Here is a 25152-nt window from a genome sequence, read left to right on the forward strand (position 1 = left end):
AGAACTCCCTACTGATACAGGTTCAGCAGGAACCATCCCTTCTTTCTTTCAAGTGTCTCTTGAAAACTTAACTAAAAAGTTACAGGTGCTTGTAACATGAATTTCTCTCTAACCAATACAGTATGTACAGTAGGGCCCCGCTTTACGGCGCTTCACTTTACAGCGCTTCGCTAATGCAGCGGTCTCAATTACACACAATTAGATTAAACACCCACTCATACGGTGCTTGTTCCGCTTTTACAGCGGTTTTCAGGCATCGCACACCATTCTATTCAATGGGTTCCGCTTTTCAGCGGTTTTCGCTTTTCAGCAGGGGTCTGGCACATAACCCACCGTATGAGTGGGGCCCTACTGTATTGATGTTTGTATTTATTTTAAAAATTTATTGTGTCTTTGTATGTTGTAAGCTGCCTTGATGAATTTCTATGAAAAGTGTGGCTTATAAATAGTTTAATAAATAAACAAACTTAGTTTTATTAATTTCAATGGGTCTGCTCTAAGTAGAACTTAGTTGACTCCAGCCCATTGTTTTCAATGGATTGTTGGATTAGAAATGTGTGTGTTTATGATAAGAATATAAAAATCATTAACATGTTTTTTTTTCCGGAGGAGTGGATATATTATATTTTAATTCAATAATGTTAGAGCAATATGGTATTTGGATCTGTAGCTAGTTCACTGCCATTGAAACATATAATGGGGAACTTATTTATCCATCAGTAATATGCCCTGTGTTTTCTGAGTATTTCCTGAATGTAGTATGCCCATGACAGATCAGTGATAAGTAAATGTCTGTGTTTGATAATACTAATATTGTAGAAATAGTCTCTACATTCGAGTTTTTTTAAAAAAAAATCCATCTCAGTGCTGTTACTAACAGGCTAGTTCCCCTCTCCCGGCATGGTAGGACTTTTGAGAGACGTCCCTCATGTTTTTATATATGAGTGACACCACCACCATCTATGTTTTGATACCTTAATTTGAACACATGGACAATTCAAACTAACAGTACTATATAAGGGCAAGAGACCTACATCAGCTGTCCTAGCGATTCAATAGTATTAAGGCTGAACAGTTTCATGCGTAAGATCTCTAAGTAATATGTTGTAGTTCAACTCCAGGTTTCTAATTTAAGATAATTTATTAAAGATTTAGGAGTAAAATGAGGGAGAATGATAAATTGCATTAAAAATAAAAGATAATCTAATCTGGTATAATCTTAAAAGCTAGTTTCAAACCTGCATAATAGTGCATCCTTAATAGGCCAACCTGAGTTCCATTGGTGGAAAAGGACAGACATGAGGTTGTATCCAACAGTATCACTCAGCTAACTGTCAGACCTCCATCAGTGGAAAGGGAGCAAAGCAATTTTCAGCAAGCCCCCTCCAACAGTCCCCTCACACTAGAGTGATAAGCTGCAGGAGGAAGGAGGAGGAATAATTGAAAATTGCTTCTCTCCCCATTCTGCTGATGGGAGTCTTACTGCCCACTGATTTATGCCATTGGATACAATCCAGATTTTGTCTGGTCCATAAAAAACAGAGGGAAAAAACGTCTCTAAAATCATGCTATTTTTATCTTGGATACCAGGAAGAGGAAGTTTGAGGGGGGTAGTAAGAACCAGTTAGTCAGGGGTAGAAAACTTTGTTTGGGACACCTGAGAAGCATCATATACGCAAGGAAAGGGAGTACTTACCACACTGCTGAGTCTATGGCAGTAACTCCATTAGGACATGGTTCTTTTTCTCATCTCATACATTCAATGTGGAATGATGCAAAACACTGTGTGAGGGTGTACCTTGAGAATTATGGTTGAAGGGGTGGCATCTTTTTCTGGCAGATACCAATAAGCTTGAAATTCCATGCCTTGATCAAAGTAAGAATCTTCTTTCCTTTTTCAAGGTCTTGCACCTCTGAATTTGAAAGGACTCTTGGCTGTTTCACTACTGCTACTGTGGTGTTGCTTGATTTATTGAGGCATGATGCTTAGTCACTGTTGTTCATCTGCACTCGCTAGTAGGATTTACAAATTGATATGATTCAAGCTCAAAATTAGAAAATTAAATATTTAGTATCAATAAACATACTATGCTAAAATGTATGCTGTTTCTCCATGTTGCTAATAAATTGTACAGAAGCAGTGAGATCTAATTGGGTCAATTTGGAAGATTATGTGCTGTGTGTTAGTAGCTGCCTAGGACCCTCACATGGTGACTATAGCTGATGAAGAGTCAGTTCTATAGTGGCTACACCAGTAGTTCCCAAACTTTTTTCCCCACAGACCACCTGAAAATTGTGGAGGGTCTTTGCTGACCACTGAATTATTTTTCTGCCTATTGTAGCAATTGTAATGTGCTGTACTAGATGCTGTATCATTTTAATTGTATTTTTATTGTTTTGCTTATTTCATTTCATATGTATTGTATTTTATTGTATTACAATTTTAATTCTGTAGGTAGCATGTAAAAGAAATAAAAGAACCAGTGAACATGCAATTAAAATCAAGATAAATAAATAATATGATGGATGTGTCGTTTGCCATCTTCAGCCACACATCCACAGACATGCCGCAAACCACCTGAATGAAGCTCATGGACCATAGGTTGGGAACTCCTGGTTTAGACTCATCGTGAAATGATTTTGACCACATATCGGTAGGGGCAGAATTTCAGCTTTTGGGGCACAGAAAAAGATTTTGGTGAACTTTTGGATATATAGGAGGGGTTTGAACTGTTCATTTCAGCTTAAATTAAATTGCATGTGTCCCTTTATTATCCATACACATTTCACTACTTGGATTGAAGTGTTTGAAGAAAATTGAAGTCAAGTTATCTCCTCCCATGAATTATTGGAAATTATATGCCTCTATAGAATCCATTTCCAGAATTTGTGGATGTTTGTATTATGGCACATTTCAGCAACCTACCTTCTTCTCCTTCTTTACAGACATGGTTCCCTGGTTTGTAAATTATTTCTACCTTATTTGCAGCAATATGAAAGGAATTTTATTCCAGCTCACTGAGCTCAGGGTGACTAGTGGCTCTGATGCTGCAATCCAGTACATGTCTATTCAGAAGTAGTTCACTTATGGTGTGAATTACTAATGCTGATCTGTGAGGGAATATGGACAACACCCTTCCCCACACCAACCAACCTGCTAGAAATTCATAGAAAAATAGCATGGAAACCCTGTGATAGAACAATGACTCTATTCCTCCTCCCATTTATGAAAACCCAGTATCTGTCCTTAGTCTTTTGAAAGTAACTAACAACTGGTTTTGAAATCCTGGTATAGTACCCATCATCCTCTCCAAATCCTTTCAGCCCCAGCCAGCATAACCAGTAGTCAGGAATGGGGGGAGCTGAAGTCCAGCAACAGCTAGAGGCCACCATGTTGGCTAATCTCTATTTAATGCACTGTTTCCAAAGCAAGTTGCCAAGTGAAGGTAATTCTTCCTGCATCTGATAAACTCATTCGTGGTCCATAAAAGCTTATACCATGACATTTGTTACTATATTGTTATTGAAAGATGTTGCTGTTGCTTTTAACAATAATAATATTTTTATTTAAATTTTTGTAAACTGTATTGTTCTTTTCTGATGTGTATTTTTTATTTGTGTTTATTTTCTGTTCGCAGCCTTGAGGGCCTTCTTGGCCAAAAGGCAGCATAGAAATAAACTGTAACATAACATAGCATGGTGCAATTGCTAGTTTTTAAGGTGATTCAGGACTCTGTGGTATTTTTACAGCAATAAAAGTAACACAGCTACCCATCTGAAATTTGTTTCCCAAGTTGTGAGTCTGTTGCTTGTTTGCTTGTGTAATGGTTAGTGCAAACAGGCTCATGACAAGCCAAACCTTTTCACAACCTCTCCTGTACATCTGTAACAGTAACTCTCCAAGGAGTACACGTTTCACTTCTTCTGATGTTTCCCTGGAGATATCACAAGAGATTCTGTACCTAGGTCAGCATTCACAGGAGATTCAAAATGGTAGCTATAATTCATTACTCTAATTGTTATCCTGTGTGTTTTTATATGGTTCCCACAGCAAAGCACAAAGAGGAATGGGCTGCCACTGCTGTTTGGGATTTCTAGCAAGCTGAAATGTGGATACTGACAGCAAAAAACTGATGATGGCAAAAGAGAGATTGTGCAAGAGAAATCAGCCACCCATTGGTCCAAAAAGTTTTGGAAGTTCTTGTAATGTCATATGAAGTATATATCATCAAATATACATGATACCATCACAATGCTAGCTATCACCCCTTAAGATATTCATAAAAAATGTAAAAGCTCTGGATTTTCTAATACATTTTATTAAATGTATAATTAATCTGTGGAACTTGCTGGTGTAGGATATTAATTATTGAAGTAAACAGTATAGCACATTATAGAAATTAGATATTTTATATGAATAGAAGAGGAAAATCTCTTACACTTTTGGAGGGGAAAACAAAAATAAAAAGGTACTCAGTCTTCATGACATGAAGTGTATCATGGTTCCTAATTTAGTCACTGAAGAAACATTATTTCAGAAGTGTAACTTTCTGTAGCATGTTTCTTGCAATCTGTGCAATCTGTATGTGAATATCTATAGACTGGAGGCCCTGTATGACCATCTCTGTGTGCAGTTCCTGCTAGAAAATAGCATGCATTGAATTCTTGTTGTGTGATTGCCACAGTTATGTGCTGAGGTCTGCACAGATTACTTCTTAGCAAAACATCTCAATTGCTCATAGTAAGCCAATGTGCACAGAGCTCAGGATGCAAAGGAAACAGTCATAGAACCCCCTAAGGATGCATAGCTAGGGATGGAGCTCAGTTCAGGCTGAATATTTTCTAGCAGCAGCTGTACACTATGGAAACAGTAGTAGTAGCAGTAGTATAATAATCATCATCACCATCTCACCCTTCTCTCTAAGGTCAATGGGTGGCTTACAATGACACAAATAATACAATATAAAACCAACCACAAATACAAAAACTATGATACATTAAAACATTTTAAGTCGATCTGTACCACTCCTTTCAGGTGGTAAGTCCTGTGGGTATAGGTCATGAGGCTCCTAGGCACGGGTGCTAGGGCAGCACAGAGCAATATATTTGTATCTGTGATGGATTCTTTTCCGAGATACAGTTCAGTCAATGAGACTCAATTTGGAAACAATGTGTGGATTTTATTATGGAGTCATCATGTAAAATGCTTAGATAATTCCTGGCACCATTGGGTCAAATGTTGTTGTTTTACAAACCTTGACTTGGACCCTCAAGACATTTTCCAATTAAACAAAACAACAACTTCATTTGTACTTCTTGTTGGTGATCAGCCCAAATTAGACTTTCCTCCAACCCTATATAAGATCCTCCGTGGTGCAGAGTGGTAAGCGACGGTAACGCAGCAGAAGCTCTGCTCATGGCCGGAGTTCGATTCCAACGGAAGGAGGAAGTCGAATCTCCGGTAAAAGGGGTTGAGGTCCACTCAGCCTTCCATCCATGCGTGGTTGGTGAAATGAGTACCCGGCATATGCTGGGGGGGGGTAAAGAAAGGCCGGGGACGGAACTGGCAATCCCACCCCATATATACGGTCTGCCTAGTAAACGTCGCAAGACATCACCCTAAGAGTCGGAAATGACTCGCACTACAAGTGCGGGGACACCTTTACCTTTTTTTACCAACCCTATAGGCAATTTCTCATAGAAAACCAAAATATCAGTTCATCAATAAAGTGTAGCACGCCACAGTATTTAATCATAGGCAAGTGCAAAAGGCAAATCCAGAGGAAGTGCAATAGACAAAAATAGGTTTCTTAATTAGGAAACTAGAATAACTTTTCGTGCATATATATTCTAAAGCCATCTAAAAAGAAAACCATAGTCCTAGAACGGTATAAGGAACGAGACATGCCAGTGTTAATTCTATAGTTTCTAAGATTCTTTTTCAGGCCATTTCAAAGTGTCCCAATTGTTATCAGCCATATGTTTGCTAGGACACCCAAGACATGGAGCAGCTCCAGCCAGGCCAAGTGTGCATCACAGAAGCATCTGGTAGAATGAAAGAGATGATCTTGTGACTGCTGCTTTTTGAAAAATCTAAAATACAGGATTGACACAGGGTGCTCACCTCTCTGGTGACATATCCAGTCAATATTATACATAATGGCAAGTGGAAGGGGCTTGTGGAAGCCAGTTGGGGAAATGTATGCCAGTCAGAGGATGAAGGAAACTGGACTGGGCAAGTAGCTTCAGCCTAGAAACAAATGTATTGGCATTTACATAGAGAGAACCTAAGTGCAGGGAGACAGACAATACACAAGCACTTTATGGAAAGGTCTGGTCAGGGGGAAAGTAGCTACAGGTCCCTTGCTATGTGTGTGAGACAGACACAGAAAACCCATTAATATATGAGATTTGCTGACTTCCAGTAATGGTGTTTAGGCTTTTTAAAATGGAACCCAGACTTTCAAGCTATTATGGCCGATAATTTTGGCACTGCTCTTGACAGTTTACCAGAATGAGATAGCATAAAAGAGGCTACAGGAGTATACATAATGTAGTATAAATATGTTTTATCAATAAAGCAAGCAATTATAGCTCTACAAGTGGGGCGTCAAAACAAAATGTTGTGTGTAAGTGTGAGCCTATGCACATAAGCTCTTAGCAAAAATTCTCCCCTGCTGATCCATAAGATCTATTGCTGAGAAGAGGCAGGGTCCAAATGAGACTGTGGGAGGCAGGCTCAGGACCACCTGACCCAGGTTTGTGCTGGAGTGAGGTCAGGAGCACAGACAGAATCTAGGATGCTGGATCAGAATACAGGAGCAAGTGGTTCAGGATTATAGGCAGCAATCCTGCAGCTGAGAGCAAAAGAAATATGTTGCCTCAACACTAGATTGTTGCAACTGCAGGTGCCTGATAGACTCTCTCTCTCTGACTGTTGCAACATGTCAGTTAAAAAGCCAGGGCCCACTTGTGCACCCATTGCTTCTCATATGCAGCTGCATGTGGACTGGGGACTTGATCAGTGTAAATTCTGCAGGGCTTTCTTGATAGCTCAGAGCCCATAGACAATAAGTACATCCTCAGGAGTTGTAAGGTGGGGAGAGGTGCAGAATTTAGTGTCAGCAGGTCTACTCGGGATGGATTGAGTAGCGGGTCTGTCTCCTCCTTGGAGCTACTGCTACTCAGTGACAGAGAATGAGTCCATAAAACCTTACTTGTCAGGCAAGATGAGCCAACCCAACCTGAACCTTCAAACCTATCCCTTCTCTCAGCCAGGTATGCTTCCCAGAGGGGAACGGCCTCCTCGCCACCCAGAAGGCTTTTCAAAGGTTGGACTAGGTTAGCTGGTCTTATTTGCACTTTCAAAGCTCTTCTTTTTCTGGATGCTCAGAGCAAGAACAGTCTCACTGCTTCAGAAGGGATGCTCAGGAGCCCTTGAACCTACCAACCTGTTCATTTATCAGCCGGCCCAATCCACGCCATCAAAGCTCCCCCTTTTCAGGCAAGGAACCTGCTCGGAACAAAAAGCCTCCCTGCCTTTGTGCTCTTCTCCTGTTCCTTCTCTCACCCCTCTTCAACCCATATGTCATCCACTCTCTTTTGCTAGTTTGGGTTTTTAAAAAATCCTTTTTTTGTTTTTTTCCCCATTTCTGTAAACCTTTCAGTTCCCTCAATCATGTTAATCTCTCTCTCTCTCTCTTTCTGTCTCTTGTGTGTTGATGAAGTTATTTTGGCTACTTAAGGATCTGCACTTGCCCTTAAATATTGGAAATAGAGGGAATGATATAAAATTCAAGAGATAAAAAGGGGTTATTCTAAAAGAAAAACAGTACCTTTTAATAAACAAAATTCTGTGATAGATTCAAGGAATCTGATAGGTCTGAAATAGAACTAGCTATATAAATTCAGTCTTGGCTTATGGAATATTCAACATAGAAACTAAAGGAAACTAAATCCAACTCTGGTGTGCACAAACTTTTTGCCCATCACATGTTGTTGTGCAATTTTTTTTTCATTTTAAGTGCTTGTAAAAGGGGTGGCTACCTGATACAGCCTCCAAGCAATTTTGTCTGCTTTTCACCAAAACTCCAGCAATTCTGGTGGCAGCAGGGGGAAAAGGTAAGCATAGAACTGGGATGGCCAGGAGAATAGTGAGGAGAGGAACTGTATGACAAGTGTGTACACATTCTGTATGTGTGTGACAGCGTGGTGCAGCCACACACATGCTTGGACACACCCACCACTGACATGCAGCCCTTGGAGGGTTGGCCAATGGAGAATGTGGACATCAAACCAAAGAATGTTAGCCACTCCTGGTAAAAGCCATGGTTATGCATGTGATTACACACAGAAAAGTCTAGAAGCTTCAGAAGCAAATAGCAGCTTTGGGTGGGTTGGTTGATTTTTCATAGTGTGTGGTAAGGAGTAGCACTTTTCCTCCTGAGCCACATAGTACACAAGCCACACCACCAAAAATGGTGAATTGGTACCAAGTGTGCTGAATATGGTTCAATATCATTTTTTGCAAGATTTGTACCTCAACAGTTGGCAAATAGATGGTGACCTTGCCGTCATCACTCTCATGTGTTTTTAATGATGCTGAATTTGGTGCCCAGTTTCTTTTCCAACAAATTGCTGTGTGAATAGCCTAGATAGTTTATTTGGCACTACACCGCAAAATATGAGTTATGATACCCAGTATCACATGTTTCCATCACCGGAAAACTATCCGCTTTGAGATGCATCATCTTTCCTTGGGGTAAAGGATGTTGTTTTTGTGCAAAGCGTATCAGTGTGCCATAACCACAGTCCACAGTTATGAATAAGGCAATTGTAGCTGTATATCCCAAAGTAAGCATTAGGCCACCCCAACTGAAACTTCCACACCACCAGGAGAATGTCCTCTACAGCATGCCATAGAGTTGAGTAAAGATAATCCATCTCCTTCTCAAATAGATATTCATCATCCTCTGTACTCAAATCCTGCTTACCAAAGTTGGGGAGTTTGTTTCCTATACGTTTTGGCTTTTTTTGTTGTACATAGATGCTCTTGTCTGTAAGATGCACCTACAGAAAGGTCTGGGTTGGGTGGCATCCAATGCCATTCTGCAAAGGACCCTCTCCCATATGTGTCGTTGTATGATTTGTGATGGCTCAAAGGGACACCCAGTTACTTATTTCTTTATGTTTTGGCTGTTTTTGTTGTGCATTGATGTACTTATCAATGCCGTGTGCCCACAAGATGCTGGGTACGAGGTAGGCTGCCCTGACATCTCCTAGAGCACATTCTCCCCTTTGGTTTGGTATATATTTTGTCATGGCTCACAATACATTTTGGGGTGGGCACCCCCAGTTACTTATTTTTTTTCCTTCTGTTCCGTGCACCCACAAGAAGATCCAGGTCAGGTGGGTTGCACTGGCATCCCATAGAGAACACTCTCCGCTTTGATTTGGTGTGTTATTTCTCCTGGCCCACAGCTCATTTGCAGGACTGGAGTGGAGAATGCTCTGTTGACAGAGGTGATCCTCCCTCTGGGACTGATGGGCAGGATCCTTTCCAGGCTTCTGCCTCCTCTCCATGGGGAAGAGCCATTCCTCTCACCAGACTGTCTGTGTGTCTGACAGGATGTGGGTTGGCTTGCTCTGCAGCCCTTTCCTGTCTTTATAATCATTGTTTGCCTTAGTGAGTCATATCCTGCTGTGTTTGTGTTGTGTAAGTCCCCCCCTTCCTTTCCTTGTTTTGTGTTCTCTCTCTCTTTTTATCCTCCTCGGTTTTCCCCACTGTTCCGAGTTGGGGGAGGGAGGGGAGCAGACACTGTTGGGTGGGGGTGGGTGGGTGTTTTTCCTACTGCTGTTTGGAACCATCTTATTTTATGAGGGTGGGCAGCGCTGTTTGGCTGAGTGGTTTGGCACTCCCCTCTCCTCTTTTTTGTCCATGTCATGGTTTTGGCGGGAGTGCCATTTTGTTTTCATCCCACTCAGGTGTGTTGGTCCCCCTTTTTTAGCGGAAGCACCATTTTGGGTTGGTTCTTGCTATTTGCTGTTGGTTCTGCTCCTCTCCCCCCCATTGTGAACACATGGATTTTTAAATGGATTTAACTTAATTTGGACAAGGTTTGCTCCAGATTCCTTGGGGATTGGATTCAAGGCAGCAGTTGCCCAGGGGGCTCATTTGAGGGGGGCTTCTCCCCACAATTCCTCCCTCCCTGGTACACAGTATTGTTGGCAGGAACAGACAGTACCTATCAATAGGCTAATAGGTGGGTTGTCAGGTGGGCACCAGGGGAGAGATTTGCTTGAGGTTGCTTCCTGTCAAGAGGCTAATAGCTAGGAGCACCACTATTGCTGCTTCATGCAGTGATTGCCCCTTGAGGTTTGCTTGCCTTCTCATTCCTGGTGCCAGTACTTTTCTATGTGGCTGCCCGCTTCTATTCGCCCCTGTTGTCCTGTAGGGGTCATTTGGGTGCAGTTTACCCATCCTTTGCTTCTATTCATCTCTGTTGTCTTGTAGGGGTCTTTTGAGGGTATTTTACCCATCCTTACCCCATTCCTTGGGTTCTCCAGTTGTTGAGTGTGTGGGGCAATGGGAGTCTTCAGGCCTTGTTGCTCATGGGGCCAAGGTGTCTAATGAAGCTATGGCCTCAGGATTGAGGCATAGAGCTTCAGTGGCTTTCAGGTCATCGCTGCCAGGCCAAGGTCTGGCAGAGGCTACAGCTTCTAATGACCAGAATGGGGGACTTCCACCAGCTGGGGATTTCCCCAGGGTTTTTTCCCCATGGTTGTGAACCTGTAACTCTCAGGAGCTTAGGGACGCCATTCCGTTATGTTCCACTCCACCTCAAGTGATTATTGAGAGGGATCATTCCTCCTGTTGTAAAAAAACCCAAGAAAAATGGGAAGAACAACTCCAAGGTACACAAATGATTGAAGTCTTTTTCTGGTTCTAGGTGGGCTTCAAGGAGGTCTTCTTCCTCCTCCTCCTCCTCATCTCATTCCAGATCCTGTCCTTCTGTGGGGGAGGCCAGAGCTCCAGCTATTCAGGCCAGACCAGACTGGTGCCTCTCACTCCTTTTCGGAAGGCAAATTTGGACTTTGTACTGGGAGAAGAGGCTCCCTTGAGGACAGGGCTTCTCATAGGGATGGTGAAGGGGAGGAGACTCTTTTTGATGAAGATTTAGAGGTGGTCACACCGCAACAGCATTTATCCGTTTCTAATGTGTTTTTGCCTCTTTTAGCAAAGACATGGAGTATGCTGCAGCTTCCAGTGGAGGAATTCCTCGGCTGAGGCTCACAAGAACATTCCTATCTGTGGGAATATTCCTATCAAGGCTTCTCCTTTTGCTACCATAAAGCCAGCCTCAGTTCCTTTCTACCAGTCTTTTGATGATGTGTGGGATGTGGAATTGGTACGGCCTAATAAATGTAAGAATGTCCCTAAACTAACCAGACAACAATATACTCTTCCTGAACAGGTTATACAACCTCCAGTTGCCTTCAGTGGACCAGCCTGTGGCTGCCTTGGTATGTAGTGCTGCCATTCCCTCTGAGGGGGAGGGGGGCTGAAGGACCCTTGTGACAAGCTTGTCAAGGGGACTCTTCAGTGTAGCTTTGAGGCAGAAGCTGTGGCTTTCAGGGAGGCAGCTACTTTCTCCATTTTTGCTAGGCCAGTTCTCATGTGGACTTGAGGAGTTGGGGGAAATGGACCTTTAAGGACTCTGAAAAAGATATTTGATGCCTTGGCCTTGTCAGAGGATGCCTCACTGGATGAGGTACAATTTTCCACTAGGTCAGTGGAGGCTGCCATGGTGGCCAGAAGGAGCATTTGGCTCAGCAATGGGAGATGGATCAAGCCTCTCAGTGGAAATTGATTGGCCTTCCATTCTCAGGTTCTCTGCTTTTCAGAGAATAATTTGAAAAGCGTTTAGTTGAGATGAAGGACAAGAAAAAGGCACTTCCTGTTGGCATGTGTGCGTTGTTGTGTGAAACAGCATACATTACGTTGGAGTTAAGTTGAGCACGAAACTTCTTCAGAGCATGTTAAGAGTCTTTATTGAAAGACATTAAGGCCAGAGGCTTAAGAGTAAATACATGTAGAGATTCTTCAGTCACCCCCCTTCTGGTACATCTCTCTCCATAGATAAACACAAAAGACAGCCTCTCAGCTCAGAGGCATAATTCAGAAGACGACAACACACAGACTCTGTTAGAACTTTCCCAGTCGCTATCAGATGGCTACCATAGCAACGGCCCTGGCAGTCCGTTCCCAGACAGGGCATAGACATAACTCCCCCTTAACCACAGTTACATCTTCAAACTTGCAGGCTTCATGGAAAACAACTAGAGACAGTAATGCCTGCTGGTCACCAGCCCAACAGTCTCCCCTTTTTCCATTAAGACTGCAAAATATACATGAAATACATCTCCATAATACATAGTCATACAGTCATACATTTCTACAATACCTCTTGCAATACATTTCAGTACATTGCATCATACATTTTCAGTTCAGTACAGTTCAAAATTACATCTCAGTACAGTTCAAAAACTTTATTCACTCAAACTTTGGTTCAACACATGTCAAATAAAGTGTCTCAGGATCCATGTCTACAACTTTATTCATTCCAGGACTTGTTATTAATCCTACAGTAAATCTGTCAGGCGGTTTGCCTAAATTCGCTCTCGTGGAGCGTCTTAAAGGAACCAGAGCTTCGGCTCTCTCTGCCCCCCCATTTGTGCTTGTGCTTGGTACAACCTGCACAGGAGCTTCCATTTCCTCAGCTTTTCGTTTCTTCGATCTGCGTTTCCCACAAATGAGCTCATGCAAAGCATCTCTGAGAGGTATTTGTGTACCTTCCACTTTAATGTCAACATCTGGCTTAAATTTCTGTGATTGTGTTTGTGTTTGTGTTTGTGTGTCATTTGTTCCTGTAAGAAGGACTGTCTCCCTTTGATCCCAAGGCTTTTCTGAGACTTTAATGCTTCTGCTCAGAATTAACCGCTGTGTTTCTGGACACCAAACTCTGTAATATGCATTCTGAAATCCCAAAACAAAACCTTGCTGTGTTCTGGGCGCAAGCTTGCCCCTCCTTTTTCCCTGTGGAATGTGGATCCAGCACCTTGCCCCGAATTTTTGAATGTGTTGTATTCTAGGCTTTCTGCCAGTAAGTTTCTCATAAGGAGACATTCCAATAGCACTGTGTAACACCCTGTTGTGAATGTAATTCGCATAAAGAATTGCTTCTGCCCAGAAAGAATTCCCTAAACTGCAATCCAGCAGCATGGCTCTCATTGCTTCCCCAAGCACCCTATTTTTTCTCTCAGCAGTTCCATTGGAAAACGGGCTGTGTGGAGCAGTGAAATTCTGGTTTATTCCCTTACTCTCCAGAAAGTCACTCAATGCTTTACTCGTAAATTCCCCACCTTGGTCCGAGCGTATAGCCCCCACCGTGACCAAATGTTGAGTTTCGATTCTCTTAATGAACAGTTTCAGCTTCTGCTCAGCTTCACTTTTATGCTTTAACAGAAAAACATGACAAAATCTTGAAAAATCATCTATCAGTACCATGTAGAATTTCGCACCTGCTCGTGAAGCATTTATTGGCCCTGCTAAATCAACATGAACTAGCTGGTAGGGAGCTGTTGTGGTTCTCTCAGCCTCCCGGTTTATTGGTGCAATAGTCATTTTAGCTTGATTACAAGAATCACAATCCATTAACTGTCCACAATCTCTTAAACGCATGTCTTCACTGTGCAAAGGGGTTTTCTTTATCGTGTCAAGGTTTGCATGCCCCAGCCTTTGATGCCATTCATGGACGCAGCCCTGATGTACCTGTGCCTCAGCGTTTAACACAGCACACCCTGCTTGACTGCTCTTTATTACAAACTGTGAATCATTAAGGCTTCCCTGCATGCACACTTCATCTCTCCTCATTATAAAACATTGGTCTTTGTGGAACAAAATTGAATAATTACAACTCACCACTTTGCTAACTGATAAAATATTATGAGCCAATTCCGGAACAAACAAACAGTCTGACATTATTCCAAGTTTGTCAAATTTCACCAGACCTTTAGCTTTTACGGATTTCCGTGATCCATCAGCAAGTAAAACAAAGTCTTTCATTTCTTCTGAAACGTAAAACAAACGTCTGTCTTTAATTAATATATGGCTTGCTCCGCTGTCAAGAATAAAGTTAATTTGTTCCAAGTCTTTAGACTTCTGTTTACAAACAAAGTTCACACTGCCCTGCTTCAAGCCTCCGTCCCTGGAGTTTCGCTTGATTGCACAATCTTTACGGAGATGCCCACGAGCCCCACTGGCAAAACAAGACTTCAGCTGCTGCTGCTCCCGCTTGTTTTCCTGTCTGCTTTCGACAGCCTGCTCCGGTTCGGCACATTTCTCCTCCTTGCTTCTGACAGCTTCCACCGGCTGGGCTCTCTGCGCCTCCTGCCTCCGCTGCCATTCCTGGGACAAATCCTGCAACGCGTCCCACATCTGTTTAGCCGACGGCTCATCTCTCACACACATCAGTTGAGAATCCGATAGAGCCAAGATTATAAATGCCTGCGCCCTCTGGTCTCGACGCTTCCAGGCTGCGGTCGGTACCGCCGGGGGGTTTTCATCAATCACGTCCCATAAATCCTCTGTTATCAGCAAAGCCCGCATCCTCGGCTTCCAGCTGCCATAATTCTTTTCATTAAGCCGTTCCATCAGCAAGCCTCCCCCAGACAGGTTTACAGCCATGTTGCTCACCTCTGTCTGGTTCAATCAATCAAGCAGCCCTCTCTGGAACTCCGTCTGCCATTCAGACCAGCCACTTACTCCTGTGTAATGCGCTGTGGAGCGCAACCATCCTCTGCTACCACTGTTGGAGTTAAGTTGAGCACGAAACTTCTTCAGAGCATGTTAAGAGTCTTTATTGAAAGACATTAAGGCCAGAGGCTTAAGAGTAAATACATGTAGAGATTCTTCAGTCACCCCCCTTCTGGTACATCTCTCTCCATAGATAAACACAAAAGACAGCCTCTCAGCTCAGAGGCATAATTCAGAAGATGACAACACACAGACTCTGTTAGAACTTTCCCAGTCGCTATCAGATGGCTACCATAGCAACGGCCCTGGCAGTCCGTTCCCAGACAGGGCATAGACATAACTCCCCCTTAACCACAGTTACGTCTTCAAACTTGCAGGCTTCATGGAAAACAACTAGAGACAGTAATGCCTACTGGTCACCAGCCCAACACTTCCTTCAGTCCAAAAGGATGACCAGAAGGAGCGCCAGAATAGTTCTTTCATAGTACCAAAAGCTTTGTGAAGTTCAGAGAGTATTATCCCTTTAAGATCCAATGGAGGAGGACTGTACGCCTTTAAACAGGCAGGTGGTCCCTCCCCCTTCTTTTCCAAGTTTTCCAAAGGTGCCAAGGAACCCACCTCCACAGGGGTCTGAATCAGCTTCCAGTGGAGGCTCAGCTTTTGCACTTTGTGAATGAGTGGTACAGCATCACCTTGTACCAGGTGGGCGCTGGTCACTGTCACAGCTGGCTACATGCTGGAATTCTTCTGGATTCCACACAGCAGGTTTCTTCCTATTCCAAGAACCTGGAAACCTGACAAACACCAGAACTATAGGAAAGCCATCAACTATCTGGTTGCCATTCATGCAATAGAACCAATGCCCACCTTGCACAAGAGTTGTGGGGTTTATTCAATCTTTTTCTTAGTGCCCAAGAAAAACTGTGACATCAGGGCTATCTTGGACTTCAAGAGGCTCAACAAAAGCTTAGCCAGAAAGAGGTTCAAGATGGAAACCCTTCATTCAATTGTCGCAGCACTGAGGAGAGGAGATTGGATGACCACATAGACCTCTCTGAGGTAAACCTGCACATTCTGATTCAGCAGTCACCACACATTTCTTTGCTTCTCATACAACAAAGCCCACTTCCAGAACCAGTCCCTCCCATTCAGCCTGTCTCTAGCTCCAAGGGTGTTCAGTCTGGATGGTAGTGGTCACCCTCCTGTGCACCAGGGAGAACTCCCAGTTCCCTCCTGTGCACCAGGGAGAACTGACTTCATCTCTGCCTGGACATTTGGGTCTGGACTCCATCTCAGGGGAGGTTTCTCCAGGATATGCAGGTAACTCTGCAGTGTTTACAGAACCTGGGTTTGTGGTAAATCTGGAAGAGTTCACTGACTCCCACACAATCTCTCAGCCAATTGGGGAGTGATTCTGGATATGGATGGTTTCAGATGTATTTGACTCCAGAGTGGGTTCAGAAGGTGTTGCAGCTGGTAGAGCTGGTGGAGCTAGCAGCTGCGTTGCAATAAGTGGATCTCATGTCTCTGGCTCAGCTGCAGGGGATGATGGTTTCTTGTCACAGTCTGGTCCTGTGAGCTCAGTACTACTCTCGCTTCCTTCAGCAGCTTCTTCAGGACAAAATCATGGAGCAGGCAAAGTTCAAGGTAATTCTTCCGGACAGGATGCAGGGGGAGCTATGGTGGTGGCTGGCTGGCCCTATGGTTTCTGCTCAAGGGGGTGAGTCTGGAAATTCTCACCACCATTGGCAGCCTGTATGATTGGGGTGTAGACCTGGGAAACAAGGTAGTGCACAGCATATGGTGCACTTGAGAGGTACAGTTGAATACCAACTGTTTAGAATTGAGGGCCATTTGACTGGGACTGAAGTCTTTCAAGGAGGATGTCCAGGGGACCCACCTGTTGGTTCACACTGACAAGACTTTGGCCAAAGCTTATGTGAATCATCAGTGGGGGACTTGTTTGAGGGCTCTCATTTCTGAGGCTGACAGACTTCCTCACTGGGCAGAGTGTTACCTGCTGCCCCTCAGGGCCAAACATCTGGTCATGGTTAACTGGTTGACTGGCTCATCAGGATGTCTGTCAGGGTGGCAGTTGCACCCTCAGGTGTTTGCTCAAGTGGCAGATCGGCTGGGCTGTCAGTGATGGATCTGTTGCCACAACAGAAAACACTCAGTGATGTTTATCTCCCAGTTCCCATGCAACAGTACATTGGGATGGATGCCCTGGAGGTGTCCTGGCCCAAAGGGCGCCTCTACGCATTTCCTCCTTTCTTGTTGATCCAGTGCATGTTGCAGAGGGTGCATCAATTCAAGGCAGAGGTGATAATGAAAACACCTTATTGGCCCCACCGTCCCCATCCGTGGTATCAAGATCTGCTCAGCCTATCCGTGTATGAGCCATGGAGGATTCCAGTGAGGGAGGACTTGCTTCAGCAGGGCCCAGTGGTTCATCCTCATCCAGACCTCCTCTAGCTGACAGCTTAGAGGCTGAAAGGGTGACTGATACAAAAAATTAATTCAACCTTATTCAGCACCAGTTTTGGTGGTGGCTCATTTACTTAATGACATGGTCTTGGGAGGGGCAGGGGACGGGATTGCAACTGTTGGAGTTGGTGGTGATTGCTTAATTTATTGAATATTTTTCAATGACAAAAGAAGCAATACAATTAGCCAACATTGCATTAAGCACACATTTTAATCATAGCCACTAATTTTCACTTACATATTCTAAGAGAATCCCAAGCATGGAGTGCAGATGTGTTTGATGTCGTGTCTAGCTTATCACTAAGTGAAATAAAACCAGTTACAGGTGGTTACAAAAATAGCATTAACAAAAGTACAGTAGTAATAATCAGAATAAGGACTATATTTCTCAAGAACCCTCGAAAACATGAGCAAATTACAGGCATCTCTGTCCATAGCCACATATAATTAATAAGCCATAATTTAGGCTACAATCCTGTACCTACTTACCTGGGAGTGAGCTCCAATGAACACAGTGAGACTTACTTCTAACTTCATATGTATACTGTTAGAGTTCTTTCTGGAGAAATGTATGGTTTTACATTGCTCTGAGCAGCTTTGTCATAAAGCAGCAACTTATATTTTGCAAAGGATCTGTTCAGCAGAGTATCAGATTTCCTCATATCAGTGCAGTTCTGATGATGAGCTGTTTGAGCTGCTCCATTCTTACACATTTGCAAATAAAACAGCCAAGTTGGCAGATGAACCAAATTAGTTTATGAATAGACCATGGGTTAAGAATATTTCCTACAAAAGCTGGGCTGCCTTGTTTACTCTGATTCAAACCCCTGCCCCCCCCAATGAGTAATGTTAGGAAATCTCTCGTATTGATTTCAGAAAAGGTATTTTCAAAACAGTACAATGTATTTTACACTTGCCCCTTGCAGTCTCTAATTTCTAATGTATCAACTGAAAACTACTCATTAGTAAAACAGAAAAATTAAGAGCCTTGTTTTAGCAATATATGGAATCTTCTGCTCTGAGTACTATAAGAGAATATATTTTTCTAGGTAAACAGAAAAAACATATGCATGATTGTCTTTTTAGTTGTAGAAAATGACAGGAGAAGAACTTGCCTTTTTACACCCAACACTGTGGAGGGTCAGGGCATTTAAAAATTTAAGATTCTCTTCCTAATAGTTCCTTGCACTATGTATCTAAATAAAAATGTGTCATGCTGCATTTCACAGCACCACAGAGAGGTGGTGCTGCAATCTGTAGCACAAACACTTTCACCACCACCCTACATGCTGTCCTCCTCAGCAAGCAGGCAATATGGAGGCGGTGGCAGCTTTGGTGAACAAGCGAGTGGCTGGCCTAGCTGTGGTGGCAGCAATCTGACCAGGGGAGACAAGCAGACTAGAAATGCTGTGCAGCGGCGTTTGTCCAGGGGAGACAGTGGCATGGGGCAGCGATGGCAGGGGCAGCCTGGGCAGGGGGCGGTTTGTGGCCTACCTGCGCTGCGTGGTGGCAGTGTTTGTCTGGGGCAGCAGCAGAGGAAGAACAGGCGAGGTAAGCAGGTTGAGTGGGGGTGCCCAAGGGGGGAGTGGGGTTGCTTAGGGTATTGGGGTGGGGTGGGTGAGCATAGGGGCAGGACAGATTTTCTTCTATTGGCCCCTCCTTTTCTGGAACAGATAAAAGGAACACATTTAATAAGCATAGCAACTGTGGAGCAAGCATTGTAAAACTGGTTGGCTTATGGAAAAGAACACCACAGTTTTGGGTAGCATGTTATCTCTGTGAAAAAGATAGAGCTGCCAAGAGTCACATATGGGAGTCAAATTTCTCTCTAATCAATTTCAATTACCTTTTGGACTTCATCTTCTCTTCACCCACTCTGGTAGTTGATTCCTGACGAAACAGTGCTGGGGCAGAGGGGACAGACAAATCCTTTAGCAGGAATGGGGGTGGCGTGCTCTAGGGTAGTAAGGGGAGTTTCAAGTAGGCACAAATAAATAGACGAGTCAGTAGCATTTTTATTTTAAGTCTAAGTGTGCCAATGTTGAAGTCACACTGATTCATCAGGATGTGCTTTACCTCTAGGGACAAAAAAGGTGACTTGCAACCTGGTCATGTCTCCCACACATTCCCTCATTTCAGCAACAGTTTCAGTTACAGAGAGGTCTGCAGGCTCTTGAGAATCACAAAACTCTTCAGCAAGAATAACCCTAGGTTCAAAAGATTCTGCATGGGCAACTGGATTTTCTCTGTTAGAAACTGCTTCTCCAGGGTCCCCACTATTGCCTCCAGTTGGATCATTTAATTGATCAGCTAACAGATGTTCAATTTGAGCACAGTTGAGCCAGAATTCAGGTGACTGATCTCATGGAGAACCGGCCAGCACAACTGGAACTGAAGAATCTGTTACTGATCAATTACTTCTGATTTTTTTTCCAGATAGTAGTGGGCAAACTCCCTTCTTCCTAGGTTAGAACCAAGTATTTGTGAACTTTCTCACTGGACTTTTTCTGAAAGTTCTCTTCTAATGCTTGTAATGCTGTCTATACCTTATAACTTACACATGCTGCCTTATCATTTTTAACTGCCCCTCAGCACTTCATGTTGTTTTTCACTGTCAGTCCTGGACAGTAATCCATCTCAACTAAGATAGTGCTGTGCAAAATCCCCCAGAGGTTGATGTGTAAAAAAAAAAAAGCAACTGTGGGTAAGTCCAGACAAACTTCCAAGCCTTAGGAGCAGTGCTTTCCCTCAGCTTGTCTTATTTGGATTTTTGCCACTTTTTGTTTTTACAAAAGTCCCAGAGTTGCCAGTTGTTTTGTGAAAGAGCCTGGAGTCAAGCAGGGTTTTCTTTTTAACCACCTTCATTTTTACTCTCTGATAATTTTCCAACCAAAAAATTGTTAAGCCATGTTTCAAAAACAATACTTATCACTTGCAATTGCTACAAATAGTCTTTCCACTAGCCCTGTAGGCATTCGGGAATATTTGCAAAGCATAGCATAACAGAATGTATACACATAGGGTTTATATCCCAAGATAGATTTATAGTAGTCAAAGTAGGTATGTTTAATCAGGGAGTGAGAATAATCTGGCATTTAAATATAAAAATAAAAGAAGAAATTTCTAAATGAGACTAAAAGACAGATTCCCCCACAATGATATAAAGGAACAAGGTGTTCCCCAGCATCTAAGCTTCTTTTCCATGCCAGTTCAAAAATTGTAAATAGTTGTCATCTTCCTTTAGTACCTGGAGCATCTCTAGCCAGGCCATGTCTGTTTTACAAGCATGCAGCAGAATGAGTATGTATATGTGTATGTCTCGGTCAGGACCACCTTGTTTTTAAAAATCTCAACCCTTTAGGAGAGTTCCAGCCATCTCCTGACATGGGCTAAACAATATTGTACCCTTCAGAAGTTGTGAATTATAACTCCCATAAGACCCAGCCAGTATGGTCATCCAAAACATCTAGAGGGCACTAGGTTGGCAAAAAGCTGTACAAAATGGCATGAGGACCTATAGAAAGCCAGTTAGGAAAGTGTACACTAAGTCATCATTCTAATGAAAGCTGAGTTGGATAACTAGTATCTGCCTAGTAACAACATATTAGCAATTCCTTCTGGGTAACCTAAGACAGGCACATAAAGAATACACAACTGCTTTCTTGTAAGGTCTGGTGAGGTTAAGAGGTGTAGCGGGCTTCTTGATATGTGTGAGACACTGAATATACCTAGAACAGACTAGTTTCACTGACCTTTTAAAAATGGAAGGCAAAATTTCAAACCATTATGGCTAGAATGTGAAGCTAGCCAATTTTAGCCATAGTGATCAGTAGAAGTCTTGTTGATCACAAATACTTACTATTTTTAACATGGTAGTTCTGGTGTGGTTTCTTTTAATAGGATGATTCGCTACATGGGGTAATCTCATGTCTGTTTTATGCTTTATTCCTAATAACACAAAAGTATTATTTTACAGTCTTAAAAAGATAGCAAAGATACACTGCTGAATGAAAGATATAAACAGAATGGGTGAAACTCTAAATTAGTGCTGGGGAATATCTAGCCTTCTGCATGTTGTTGGTCTCCAACAGTAGTATAGTGGCAAATTCAAAAGTGCAGGATCCCTTCATGATAGTCACACCACTCTGTCTCACAGCCTGTGCCCCTGCACAGCCACTCCCCCTTCTAAGATTATACAGCCTTGTAAGATTATGCAATAAAATGAGGTTTCAATCTCATATTTTGTTTGGAGTACTTTCCCTTACTGATGCATTGCAATGAGCAATGCAGATCTCCTTGTGTTGCCTTTCAAGCTAGATCTGCTATTTTCTGTGCACGAACATGGGCAAATGTACTAAGATGCTGTAAGGTAAGGAAGTTCTTTTGCTGAGTTTCCCTTCTTGGTTGTCATACTAAGACTCAGAGAACTGTGTTTGGGCAGAGGTTATGAGTTTTAGAAGGGAATGTAAGCGTGGAAATTCCTGGTCCTAACTTGTGGTGTTGGCTGCAACACACACAGACACACACATATACTCTTAAGCATATTCATTTGCATTTCACTTTACCATGCACAACACACGCACACTTTCTACCCCCTCCTCCTTTGAATGTATTTTTTCTCTCCTCCCCTCCTATTCCTGGCTTTCAGCTGGAACAAAACCACACATCTTCCCCCCTTTTTTTCATTGCTGCTGGGTTGAGAATAAGATCCTTGTTAACAAACCAACCAACTGGAAGCTGTGCATCAGAGAGGGAGGCCCCCACTTCCACCCAAGAGCTACTCCTTTTCCACTTTCCCATGTTTGTTTGCTCTCCATCGTCATCTCCACACTTTTTTGTCCTTCCTGAGCATGCCTTCTACCACCAAAACAGATGTCCCTAGGAGCTAATCAGCATGAAAGGGAAGTGTATAAGCTACTGTGATGAGTCTTCTCAGTGGCTGACTCGACTCCTTTCAATCTGGCTCCAACTAGCAGGACAGGACACTGAAGACATAGGGATCTCTGCTCCCAAAATAGTGAGGGGCAAGACCCCCTGAGACCTGGATGACTGCACCCCTGGTCTCCAACTCCCATCAGCCCCAACCAGCATGACCACTGGTCAGGGATGATGGAGTTTGTATCCAGCATCACTTGGAGGGCCACTGATTTTTCACTCTAGTTCTGAATGTACAGTGAATGCGTTTCTGAGAAACATTTAATTTTTATATAAACTGCAGTGCATGAGAGATAACAATGATTAGCAGTTCTTTAGGGTTTTTTTTAGTGTGACAGCTTCTCAGTACTTTCTTTGGGGAAGACGTGGGAGGGGCATCCAGCAGTGTTGGAGACTGATAACTTCCCACTGGGCTCTGGTACTGAGATTTGTCTTCTTCAATTACAACACATTTTTTTCCTGAAGATTGAAAATAACAACAGAGAATATTGGCCCTTTAATAGTTTCTTCTTGAAGGACTTAGGTTTGAAGCACCGTGTTATCCTCAAAACTGCTTTCGTACCAATATTTTTATTATTTCAGGTTGGGTTGTATGAATGGAAGCATTATATGGAAATTATGGTGAGACTTCCAGCAGACTTCAAATGACAATCTAGTTTGGGTAGTTTGAGGTGCAACCTAGACAAGATGCTAATCGCATAATTAACAATTGCTTGATTGACTTTTAAAAAGTCAGTTGCTCAGAACACTAAAGTTGAGGATAGGGGGCTTTAATCTCTTGCCCCCACTATGGCCTTGGTCCAAACCAGTCCCCCCACCCCACCACCCACACCTGCAATTTCCATTTGAAAAATAGTTCCCATTGAACAAATTCAGGTTCAGAATGCAACAAGGGAGGGGACATAGAGTTAAAAATCAATTGGTAATTTATTGTTATCTCAATTGGCTTGGCCCTAAATCTGGGAAATGCTCCCATTACCATGAGTGGACATGACTTGTTTCTCTTCAAATCCATCCCCTCAATCCAGTTGTCTTTTTTTGCTGTGGGAGCTCCAATGCCTGCACAGAGCTACTTGCCCCTGTAATGCCTGTACATTCATTTCATCTGAGGAAACTGATAGGTTTTCCATGTGGATCTCTTCCATCTGTTAGCATTAAAGGGAACCTCATGCACACATGGATCCCTGTCCAGGGAGCATGATTCATTTAACAGACCTGTGCCATGTAAACCTGAAGGCATTGTTTAGAATATTAGTCCATAACAAATGGCCTACGTTTACAGGTGCTGGAGTTGTCTAAAGCAATGTGTTAGCAAACACAAACAGAAAAAGCAGTTTCGAATATCAAATCTTAATATCTATTTGTGTTTCTTGTCCTTTCTTCCTTTCCTAAAATTCTCTCTTGAAAGCCTCCCAGTATGTTAGAGTTACCTCACCTCAGTTTCAAACTGCAGAGGAAGCTGTTATATCATGCTTCTGTTGGGTTTCTTTTATAAAGAGAGCCTTTTATGAAGAACGTAGGGGTGGGGAAGGAAACCTACTATACAGGTCTTTTAAATCATAAAACTGGTTAAGAGAAAAAAGCACATAAGCCAGATGATTAGAATAAAAATTGCCATGCAGTGTTTTTTTGTTTGTCTTTCAACAAATGTAGGAAGCCTTTAAAAAAAACTCTTAATGCAGACTCTTCCCTCACAGGATAAAATGGAATTAAAATATTGTCAATAAATTGTGTGTGAGAGACTGTATCAGTGTGTGCATTGATAGTCTGTGCATGCAGGATAAGAGCCTTGACTGCCTGCTAATCTATTCCCAGATGGAGGTGGATGCAGACGAGAAGCGCCATCGCACACGGTCCAAAGGTGTTCGAGGTACGTCTCTTGCTTCAGTAAATCACTCAAGGCCCCTGCTCAGGGTGACCTTCATCCTCTAGAATCTCTTTGCATGATTCATTCTGACCCTTGCTTTTTTTACAGAGTCTTTTTGGGCAATTTTCAGCAGAAGAGGGGGGTACTTGTAATAGATGATAAATTTTTATATATTTTCCATCTCTCTGCAGTTCCCGTGGAACCAGCCATACAAGAGCTGTTCAGGTTAGTGCACTGAGTATAAAATGTATCCCCATTAGCAATTTAGAAAATTCATGCCTTTTAATGGTTATAATGCACTTTCAAGTTCATTGGTGGTTTGCTCATGCCCTGCTGCACTGATGAAATTAATTCCCCTGGGATTTGCTAATAAAAAGCATCCCCTCCCCCTGCTTTTCCCTTCAGTTATTTGGTTTCTTTCTGTCTTTGTTGCCCTCCCTCTCTATAATACCTACCAACTGCTTTTAATATAATCTCTGTGCAGCACACCAACACCTATATAATTAATTCCTTCCTTTTTACAGCTGCCCTACGCCTGGATGTGATGGCAGTGGTCATGTTAGTGGCAAATATGCAAGACACAGAAGGTAATGTGAGTGTGTGTGCATGTGCGCCTGCGTGCATGCGTGCTAATAATGAAGAGTGTTAGTAAGCAAGTTATGTGGCATGAGTCTGTTAATGACGTATGTATAATCATTGAGGAACAGATAGTGTAGATACGATTTTTTTCCTTATATTCCATTTTTTGCTCCTAATTGCAATCTCACTTTGGTCTAACACCCCAATTGTTAACTTTTCTATCCCACAAAGATGTAGTGTAAATTGAAAATCTAACAAAAGGAAACTAGATGTTGCTGTCTCTTCCTAACTTTCAGATCAAACTTACCACCTATTAGGCATATTAATTACATATTAATCCCCAAATACAAAACTTATAAAATATTATTTTAATGAAGACACTTTTTTCTATTGATCTTTTATCAGGCAAGGTATGCAATTTTGTGTTTCATGTGTGGCAAATTAAAATGTAACCTTATTGACATTTTTT

At 42.6% G+C, this 25152-nt stretch overlaps 1 protein-coding gene across 1 annotated transcript in view; it reads left to right on the top strand.

The window, feature by feature from the left end:
• The window catches only part of MYT1L (myelin transcription factor 1 like), a 585413-nt gene that overhangs the window by 358521 nt on the left and 201740 nt on the right, over positions 1-25152 (top strand). Inside the window, exons 4-6 of the mRNA XM_061622863.1 lie at positions 24053-24107; positions 24296-24329; positions 24629-24691. Coding sequence (XP_061478847.1) covers positions 24053-24107; positions 24296-24329; positions 24629-24691 — 152 coding nt within the window. The remainder of the gene's footprint in view (positions 1-24052; positions 24108-24295; positions 24330-24628; positions 24692-25152) is intronic.

Source organism: Rhineura floridana, chromosome 4 (genome assembly GCF_030035675.1).
Source record: "Rhineura floridana isolate rRhiFlo1 chromosome 4, rRhiFlo1.hap2, whole genome shotgun sequence".
NCBI lineage: Eukaryota > Metazoa > Chordata > Lepidosauria > Squamata > Rhineuridae > Rhineura > Rhineura floridana.